Below are 10,720 nucleotides of genomic sequence, written 5' to 3'. Positions count from 1 at the left end.
TGTTTGAGCCAAAGTGGACTTCATGGGAGACAACCAAGGAGGACACCATTGTTGAAAACAAATGATAAAAAAGCCAGACTGGAATTTACCAAACTGCATGTTGACAAACCACAAAGCTTCTGGGAGAATGTCCTATGGACAGACGAGACAAAACTGGAACTTTTTGACACATCAGCTCTATGTTCATAGATGCAGAAATGAAGCATATGAAGAAAAGAACACTGTCCCTACTGTGAAACATGGAGGAGGCTCTGTTATGTTCTGGGGCTGCTTTGCTGCATCTGGTACAGGGTGTCTGGAATCTGTGCAGGTACAATGAAATCTCATGACTATCAAGGTATTCTAGAGAGAAATGTGCTGCCCAGTGTCAGAAAGCTTGGTCTCAGTCGCAGGTCATGGGTCTTGCAACAGGATAATGAGCCAAAACACACAGCTAAAAACAGCCAAGAATGGCTAAGAGGAAAACATTGGACTATTGTGAAGTGGCCTCTATGAGCCCTGATCTAAATCCTATTGAACATCTGTGGAAGGAGCTGAAACATGGAGTCTGGAGAAGGAACCTTCAAACCTGAGACAACTGGAGCAGTCTGCTGATGAGGAGTGGACCAGAATACCTGCTGAGAGGTGCAGAAGTCTCACTGACAGTTACACAAACAGTTTGATTGCAGTGATTGCCTCAAAAGGTTGTGCAACAAAATATTAAGTTAAGGGGACCATCATTTTTGTCCAGGCCTGTTTCATGAGTTTATTTTTTAACATAATTCTGTTGAACTACGGTTCAAAAGCAATGTCTGATTTTCATTGGTTAATTTTCATAGAATCTTTATTTATTATTACTTTTGTCAGATTCAAATGATTTCTGTGACTATTGTGGGTTTTTCTTTCATTAACCGAGGAGTACCAACTATTTTGTCCACATGTGTAGATAGCGCCTGATGGTTGTTTTGGAGACTTTGTGACCCCAAGATGCTACCATTTGTTGCAATTCTTTAACAGTGAGCTTTGGAGAACTTTTTATTTCTCTTACCATCCTCCTCACTGTGCATGATGGTAAAATAAACTTGTGTCCTTGTCCAGGCTTGTTTACCACTGTTCCAGTTGTTTTAAACTTCTTAATGATTCCTCTGACAGTAGATATGAACGGGTGGCTGTTTTCTTGTAGCCACTGCCTGACTTGTGAAGGTCGACACACATCTGCCTTACTTGAATGGTGTGTTCCTTTGTCTTTCCCATGTTGAAGAGTGGATAAGAGAAATGGCCTCTGTGTCATGTCATATTTATACCCCAGGGAAACAGGAAGTGATGAATTACTAATTAAATGTTCCTAGATACTCTGATCAACTTTAAACTACTGTAGAAATGACAGAAATATTTCAATTACATTTATTTCCTAGGAATTGTTAGGGGTTCCAATAATTGTGGAACAGGTGATTTTATGAAAAATAATTATTTCTTAGTCAGGGATGTTTTTCCCCTTAAAATTCACTTGAGTTGAAGGTTACATTTTTCTACAATTTTCTGTGTGAGAGTATGCTTCAGATAAGATAAAATAGATAAGATAATCCTTTATTACTCCCCATGTCAGGGGAAATTTTCCATGTTACAGTAAAGATAAATAATTAAAATAACAATAATATATACAATATGTACAAGAATGAAGGATGAGAAATGAATAAATAGAGTATTACTAACTATAAATAAATGACAATGGCAAAAAGTGGCTTGTGGAATAAATGTGAAAGTGCAGAAAATGCCAGCAGTGCAAGGAATTGTGCAGATTTAACCAAGGTTTAGGATGATATGATAAAGTCCAGTTTATGTTAACATCAGCCAGTGATGCTGATGTTGTTCAGTCTTACAACAGATGGAATGAAGGACCTGTGATAACGTTCCTTCTTGCAGGGTGGATGTCTCAGTCTGCTGCTGAAGGAGCTGCTTAAAGACCCCACAGTGTCATGCAGTGGGTGAGATTCTACAATAAAAATTGAATTTATTTTAAGGCTTTTAACACATAACCAGGGGTGGAGGGCACTGTATATATATATATATATATATATATATATATATATATATATATATATATATATATATATATATATATATACATATATATATATATATATATACATATATATACATATATATATATATATATATATATATATATATATATATATATACATATATATACATATATACATATATATATACATATATATACATATATATATATATATATATACATATATATATATATATATATATATATATATATATATATATATATATATATATATAAATTTTTGATTAGGGTCAAAGCAAATGTTTGATAAAACTTTGAAAAATATTTATATGCACGTGTAAAAAAATATATATGTCAATGAATAAAATAAAAATAAATAAGAAAAATGTAAAAAGAAATCAAAAAGTGCAAAAAAATTATAAATAATATATCTACGAAGTTTGCTAGAATCATACTACATAGAAATAAATAAATAAAATTAAGCTTGTTAAAAGTCTGGAATCCGTGTGCTGATGGGTAGAACGGTTTCCATGGTTACTAAAGTTTGATTAATCCTCTGAAATTAAGAATAAAACAAAGTTCTATGAAACGTTTCTAACTCCGGATGAGTGTAAATGTGTAAACGTGTCTCAGTCTGTCTGGTTTTATTTTAACTCTCCTCTAATTTCTATTTTTATAAATGATTTTTTATCAAACCGCAGCTGCATTGAACTCCGTCACCTGACAGAAACGGAAGCCGCACTGCGCCTGCGTGACACAAACCAACTGTCTTCCCGTCATCTCGTGAACGCGCCTCCTCCGCGCGCCTTGAATTCTGCGAAATCCTCTCGCGGTATTTGAATATTCATGAGACAGCAGCTCGATCCTGATTGGTGGGACGGTTTCAAAACATTGGAGCACACGTCTGCGCTCTGACTGGCTGCTTGAGGCGGAGTGGGCGTGGCCCGTCAGAGCGGCATAAAGTCAGAAGAAAACAAACAAGCGGAGGTTTAGGCGGTCGGATCGAGTTTACCGTTAAAACACCGGAAAGTTCAGTAACGGACGCTTTCAGTCGCTGGATTTAGACTAAAAACCGGGAAACGGACGCAGATAAACAGAGACTTTAGTCGGTTTAAGGTGGAAAACGTTTCGACCGGAGCGGAATTGAAGCAGCGGGATGGATTTAATCCGCTTAAACTGACGGAAAACTTCCAGAAAATGTTGGAGAAAAGTTCCGCGGAGCTCCGGGAGGAAGAGCCGGTTCGAAAGAACGGTAAGCAGCCGGTTAACGGTCCGGTCCAACCGCCCGGACTCCGCTGTCACTGTAGAGTCCCGTTCAAAACAGCCGTTTAACAGTCAGACTGTTTCCATGGTTACTGGTTTATTGTTCAAGCTAAGTTAACTTTTTAAGGTTTTAATAAAGTCTGGAATACTCCAAACTAACTAATTTTATTTATTTATTTATGTATTTATTTATTTATTTATTTTTAGTGTTTCAAAGTGCTTCGTTAAAAAAAAGTCAAACAGAACCAGACAGAAAACATGAGAATAGTTAGACATAAATACTAGAATAAATAGAATTTATCTGACAGGAAATGTACAAGTAGGAATTTAAAAAATGTGTAAATATGACTAAAAATGGAAATAGGAATTAAAAAAGCGCAAATATGACCAAAGAAAGAAACAAATGGGAATTAAAAAAAAGACGTGTAAATGTGACCAAAAAAGTACAAATAGGAGTAAGAAAAAGTGTAAATGACTAAAAAAAAAAAAAAATCATAGAAAAAATAGGAATAAAAAAGTATGACTAAAAATGAAAAAAATGTGCGAATGTGACAAAAATGCAAATGGGAATAAAAAAGTGTTAATATGACCACAAATGTACAAATTAGAATTAAAAAGTGTAAATGTGACTAAAAAAGTACAAAAATAGCAATAAAAGGTATAAATATGACAAGAAATGTAAAAATAGGAGCTAAAAAAGTGTACATATGACTCAAAAAATTAAAAAAATAGGAATATAAAACATAAATATTATATAAATAATATATATATATAATATAATATAATATAAATATTATAAATGACTAAAACGTTAAAAAATGTGGCCAAAAAAATGCAAATAGGAATAAAAAAAAATTGTAAATATGACCACAAATGCACAAATTTGAATTGAAAGTGACTAAAAAGTACAAAAAATAGGGTAAAAAAAGTGAATGTGTCTAAAAAAAAGTGCAAATAGAATTTTTAAAAAGTATAAATATGACTATTTGGATGATGTTCATTAAATATGACTAAAAAGTCAGAAAAAGAATGAAGAAGTACCTTTATTTATAAAGAAAATAGTCTAAATAGTCATTAAAGTTACAAATATTACATTTAAAAAGTATAAATAGGAATAAAAACAAAACAACAGGTCAGGTTGTAGTAGACTAATAATAATAAACTAAATGTAATGTTCTAGTTTCATGTGAGCAGCAGCGACTCTGATGTCTGTTTTTATTTCTGTTTGAGCTCATAGATGTCAGAGTTGGAGGAACGAGGCTCTAAATGTTCACAAATATTCAGTTTACAGTCGTTCTAAAAGCAGAACTAAAATAAAGCCTCCGTTTGAAGCTTTTGTAGGCTGAAATAAACACTTTCCCTCCTGGCTTTCTGTTTCACGCTGCAGTAACTTGAAACTCAGCAGAACGTTTTAGAACCATCTGTGTTCTAATAGAAATGATCTGTTGTGTCCCAGTGAAGGAACCGTTCTGCAGCCGCTACAGCTGTGGTTCTCTGCTCGGCAGCGGAGGTTTCGGTTCTGTGTTTTCAGGCCAGCGGCTGTCGGACGGACTGCAGGTCAGAAAGCAGAACTTTAAAACAAACTGAGTCTCCGTGTTCTGTCTGGTTCTAACCCGGAGCTGTTCCCTCCAGGTGGCCGTCAAACAGATCTCCAGAGACAGCGTCCAGCAGTGGGCCCGACTGGTAGGTTCTAGTTCAGCCTTATCAGGTTCTAGTTCAGCTTTATCAGGTTCTAGTTCAGCCTTATCAGGTTCTAGTTCAGCTTTATCAGGTTCTAGTTCAGCCTTATCAGGTTCTAGTTCAGCTTTATTAGGTTCTAGTTCATATTTATCAGGTTCTAGTTCAGCTTTATTAGGTTCTAGTTCAGCTTTATCAGGTTCTAGTTCGTATTTATCAGGTTCTAGTTCAGCTTTATCAGGTTCTAGTTCAGCTTTATCAGGTTCTAGTTCAGCTTTATTAGGTTCTAGTTCAGCCTTATCAGGTTCTAGTTCAGCTTTATCAGGTTCTAGTTCAGCTTTATCAGGTTCTAGTTCAGCTTTATTAGGTTCTAGTTCATATTTATCAGGTTCTACTTCAGCTTTATTAGGTTCTAGTTCAGCTTTATCAGGTTCTAGTTCAGCTTTATCAGGTTCTAGTTCAGCCTTATCAGGTTCTAGTTAAGCCTTATCAGGTTCTAGTTCAGCTTTATCAGGTTCTAGTTCAGCTTTATTAGGTTCTAGTTCATATTTATCAGGTTCTAGTTCATATTTATAAGGTTCTAGTTCAGCTTTATCAGGTTCTAGTTCAGCTTTATCAGGTTCTAGTTCAGCCTTATCAGGTTCTAGTTCAGCTTTATTAGGTTCTAGTTCAGCCTTATCAGGTTCTAGTTCAGCTTTATCAGGTTCTAGTTCAGCTTTATCAGGTTCTAGTTCAGCTTTATTAGGTTCTAGTTCAGCCTTATCAGGTTCTAGTTCAGCTTTATTAGGTTCTAGTTCATATTTATCAGGTTCTAGTTCAGCTTTATTAGGTTCTAGTTCAGCTTTATCAGGTTCTAGTTCGTATTTATCAGGTTCTAGTTCAGCTTTATCAGGTTCTAGTTCAGCTTTATTAGGTTCTAGTTCAGCCTTATCAGGTTCTAGTTCAGCTTTATCAGGTTCTAGTTCAGCTTTATCAGGTTCTAGTTCAGCTTTATTAGGTTCTAGTTCATATTTATCAGGTTCTACTTCAGCTTTATTAGGTTCTAGTTCAGCTTTATCAGGTTCTAGTTCAGCTTTATCAGGTTCTAGTTCAGCCTTATCAGGTTCTAGTTAAGCCTTATCAGGTTCTAGTTCAGCTTTATCAGGTTCTAGTTCAGCTTTATTAGGTTCTAGTTCATATTTATCAGGTTCTAGTTCAGCTTTATAAGGTTCTAGTTCAGCTTTATCAGGTTCTAGTTCAGCTTTATCAGGTTCTAGTTCAGCCTTATCAGGTTCTAGTTCATCTTTATCAGGTTCTAGTTCATATTTATCAGGTTCTAGTTCATATTTATCGGGTTCTAGTTCAGCCTTATCAGGTTCTAGTTCATATTTATCAGGTTCTAGTTCAGCTTTATTAGGTTTTAGTTCAGCTTTATCAGGTTCTAGTTCAGCCTTATCAGGTTCTAGTTCATCTTTATCAGGTTCTAGTTCATATTTATCAGGTTCTAGTTCATATTTATCAGGTTCTAGTTCAGCTTTATTAGGTTTTAGTTCAGCTTTATCAGGTTCTAGTTCAGCCTTATCAGGTTCTAGTTCATCTTTATCAGGTTCTAGTTCATATTTATCAGGTTCTAGTTCGTATTTATCAGTCTCTAGTTCGTATTTATCATGTTCTACTTCATATTTATCAGGTTCTAGTTCATATTTATCGGGTTCTGGTTGATAAAATGTGAGGAAATCTCTTCTTAGTGTCTGAGGCTGCAGCAGTAGACATGTTGGCTCCGCCCCCTGCTGGACTCTCAGGGGAACTGCAGGTGTGGGTGGGGCCTCCCCCTCTGGTTCCCCCGGAAACCTGTGATGTCGGTAAATGACAGCAGGGTTCCCCCGCGGCACCTGGGACTCCCCCCAGCAGGAAAACACCTGAACGCACCTGCAGAGGGAAAACCCAGACCCCAGATGGACTTTCTGAGTTCTCTGAGGAACCGAGACCAGAACTGAGACCAGAACCGACCACTTTCTGTTCTGTTCCCCTGCAGTCAGGCGAGGCGGCGCCGGTTCCCATGGAGATCGTTCTGCTGCAGCGGCTGTCGGAGGTCGGAGGTCACGGAGGCGTGGTCCGTCTGCTGGACTGGTTCCAGGTGGAGGGGCGGGGCTTCCTGCTGGTTCTAGAGAGACCCCCTCAGAGCCAGGACCTGTTTGACTTCATCACTGAGAGGGGGGCACTGCCGGAACGCCTCGCACTCAGGTTGTAATTACTGGGTTCTACTGCTGGTTCTACTGCTGGGTTCTAACTACTAGGTTCTAACTACTAGGTTCTAACTACTGTGTTCTACTGTGTTCTAACTACTGGGTTCTACTGCTGGTTCTACTGCTGGGTTCTACTGTGTTCTAACTACTGTGTTCTAACTACTGGGTTCTACTGTGTTCTAACTACTAGGTTCTAACTATTGTGTTCTACTGCGTTCTAACTACTGTGTTCTACTGTGTTCTAACTACTGTGTTCTAACTATTGTGTTCTACTGCATTCTAACTACTGTGTTCTAACTATTGTGTTCTACTGCGTTCTAACTACTGTGTTCTACTGTGTTCAACTACTGTGTTCTAACTATTGTGTTCTACTGCATTCTAACTACTGTGTTCTACTGTGTTCAAACTATTGTGTTCTACTGCGTTCTAACTACTGTGTTCTAACTACTAGGTTCTAACTACTGTGTTCTACTGTGTTCTAACTACTGTGTTCTACTGTGTTCTAACTACTGGGTTCTACTGTGTCCTAACTACTAGGTTCTAAATACTGTGTTCTAACTACTACGTTCTAACGACTGTGTTCTACTGTGTTCTAACTACTGTGTTCTACTGTGTTCTAACTACTGGGTTCTACTGTGTTCCAACTACTAGGTTCTAAATACTGTGTTCTAACTACTAGGTTCTAACTACTAGGTTCTAACTACTGTGTTCTACTGTGTTCTAACTACTGTGTTCTACTGTGTTCTAACTACTGTGTTCAAACTACTGGGTTTACTGGGTTCTACTCTGTTCCGATCTTCCGTCTTCTTCACTTTGTTCCGTTTGTTTCGTCTCGTCCGTTCTAAGGTTGTCTGTTTGGTTCCGTCAGGTTCTTCCGTCAGATCGTGGAGGCTCTGCGATTCGTCCACGCTAATGGCGTCGTCCACCGAGACGTCAAAGACGAGAACATCGTGGTGGACACCAGGACGCTGGATGTCAAGATCATCGACTTCGGCTCCGGAGCGGCGCTGAAGGAGACGCCATACAGCGAGTTCGAAGGTATGGAGAACCACACGGATCATTAGAACGTTAACGGATTCAGAAAACTTTATTTAAACGAGTGTTTTTACATAAAGTGTTTGTTGGAGAAAAAAATCAGACGTTTGAAATAAACAGACTTCATGACATCATCTGTATCTTTGTCTCTTTGTGTCTTTGCCTCTCTGTCTCCTTGCCTCTTTGCCTCCTCAGGTACGCGGGTGTACAGTCCTCCAGAGTGGGTGGAGTCTCAGTCGTACCTGGCGGTTCCTCTGACCGTCTGGTCTCTGGGGGTTCTGCTCTTCGACATGGTTTGCGGTGACATTCCGTTTGAGCGCGACCAGGAGATCGTCGAGGCCATGCCCCTCTTCACTAAGCGCGTCTCTAAAGGTGAGCCCCGCCCCCGCTGACACCCCATTGGCTCAGCTTAGTCCGGCTGTGGCTGACTCCGCCTCCCCGTCTGTCCCCGCAGAATGCCAGTCTCTGATTCGCTGGTGTCTGTCCTACCGGCCCGAGGACCGGCCCACCCTGGAGGAGGTTCTGACCCACCCCTGGATGGACCGAGAGCCGGAGGATGAGGAGGAGGACAGGGGAGACCTGCAGGGGGGGCCCAACTCGCTGCCGGGACAGTCCCTCTGAACCAGGAGAACCAGAAGAACCTGAAGGACCAGGAGAACTGGTTCTGGACTGTGAAGGATCTCCTCAGACTTCTGGACTTGAAGCTGCAGATCAGAAAAGTTCTGATCAGTTTCTCTCATTAAACCTGATTGTACTGAGTTCTGGTCCTGGTCCTGGTCCTGCTTCTGGTCCTGGCTCTGGTCCTGGTTCTGGTCCTGGTTCTGGTCCTGGTCCTGGTTCTGGTCCTGGTCCTGGTCCTGGTTCTGGTCCTGGCTCTGGTCCTGGTCCTGGCTCTGGTCCAGCAGATGATTGAGTCGGAACACTGGATGTATTTATTGATCTCTGCTGGTTCCTGATCACTTATTTATTGATTGATTATTTATCAGATTCAGGTAAACGGATCAATCAGAACCGATCGATCAGGAGATCAATGATTATCTGAAAACATTGGATGCGTTTTAGTGTCTCGGCCAGAGGAAGGTTCTCTATTATTGATTATTGATCAGTTGATCAGTTAAATGTTCTAACCTGCTGATCCTGTTTGGAGCTGAGCTCACCTGAGCAGGTAGCTGAAGGTCAGGAGCATGGCAGGGGTTGGATGTGTCTGGAGATACTTTTTGTGTATTTCTGTGTATTTTTGTGTATTTGTGTTTCCTGGTTTTTCTCTAAAGTGGTTTTTCGTCACTTTGTTCCGTTTATTTACATTAAATAAGAAATTGAAGAAATCGAAGAAGAAAAACGATCCGACGTTTGAATAAAAATCTTTAAAGAGTTTCTGTCTCTGAACTTTTTTTTACCTGGAATACGTGAAGCACGTGCAGGTGAGACCCAGCAGCCAATAGGAATCCTCCGAGCTCCACCTGCAGAGGATGAGAGGAGGACTCACTCTGACGGTTTATCAGTGATCCTGATCAGAAAGAAAAATACCAGAAAACCAGGTTTGAACTTCAGAAAGTCAGGATGTGATTTTATTCATCAGGAATATAAATAGTATTTACTTATTGTAGAAATTATTTACTGACCATTCGCTGTATGGATTTTATTGTGAAATAAATTCGTTAATATCGAGACAAATGTGTTTAAAACTAATATATAATTTAAAAAATGTAATAAAATCAAACTGCAACATTGAAAGTTTAAATTCTGTCAAAGACTTTCAGAAAATGTCAAAATTCAGATTTCCAAAGTTAGATTTATGAAAATAAATGGTACAGTTATTATTTTTTTTTATTTCAAGAGACATACAAAGTCAAGCTTTCCATTTACTGAGTAAAACGCTTAAATTAAAAGTCAAAATTATGAGAGAACAAACAAATGTAGAAATAAAAACTGAAGTCTATTTAGTAAAATGTCAAATTTATTAAATAAAAATAGATTAGTTTATACTGGGACACACAAAGTACAAGTTTAAATATATTTAATTTATGTCGTAAAACATCTAACAGCTAACTTTGTGAGGAAAACCATCCATCCATCCATCCATCCATCCATCCATCCATCATCTATACACCACTTAATCCTCACTAGGGTCATGGGGGGGCTGGAGTCTATCCCAGCTGACTCAGGTGAAGGCAGGGGACACCCTAGACAGGTCACCAGTCTGTCACAGGGCTACATACAGAGACAAACAATCACTCTCACATTCACACCTACGGGCAATTTAGAATGATCAATTAACCTCAGCATATTTTTGGACTGGACTAAAAAGTATTACAGAAATAAAAACTAAAAATATATTTTTTTATTTTTTTCAGCTAAATTGTGAGATATGAACAATTTTTTTTAAAACAAGCAACGTGTATTATTTAGTTTTTATACCTACCCTCTATTCTATTTCTTTGTTTTAATTTTTATTATTTGCCCTTAAAAGTGTAAAGTGTCTTTGAATGCCCAATTA

At 38.5% G+C, this 10,720-nt stretch overlaps 1 protein-coding gene across 1 annotated transcript; it reads left to right on the top strand.

The window, feature by feature from the left end:
* The first annotated feature begins 2,974 nt into the window (after positions 1 to 2,974).
* pim2 (Pim-2 proto-oncogene, serine/threonine kinase) lies at positions 2,975 to 9,595 on the top strand. The gene is made up of 7 exons (XM_055013281.1): positions 2,975 to 3,275; positions 4,743 to 4,843; positions 4,919 to 4,969; positions 6,978 to 7,186; positions 8,057 to 8,226; positions 8,419 to 8,595; positions 8,678 to 9,595. The coding sequence occupies exons 1-7, from the start codon at positions 3,221 to 3,223 to the stop codon at positions 8,842 to 8,844; spliced, it is 930 nt and encodes a 309-aa protein (XP_054869256.1). The 5' UTR covers positions 2,975 to 3,220; the 3' UTR covers positions 8,845 to 9,595.
* The last annotated feature ends 1,125 nt before the right edge of the window (positions 9,596 to 10,720 follow it).

The sequence above is a fragment of the Amphiprion ocellaris genome, chromosome 8 (assembly GCF_022539595.1).
Source record: "Amphiprion ocellaris isolate individual 3 ecotype Okinawa chromosome 8, ASM2253959v1, whole genome shotgun sequence".
NCBI lineage: Eukaryota > Metazoa > Chordata > Actinopteri > Pomacentridae > Amphiprion > Amphiprion ocellaris.
This window is presented reverse-complemented; position numbering and strand designations above follow the sequence as displayed.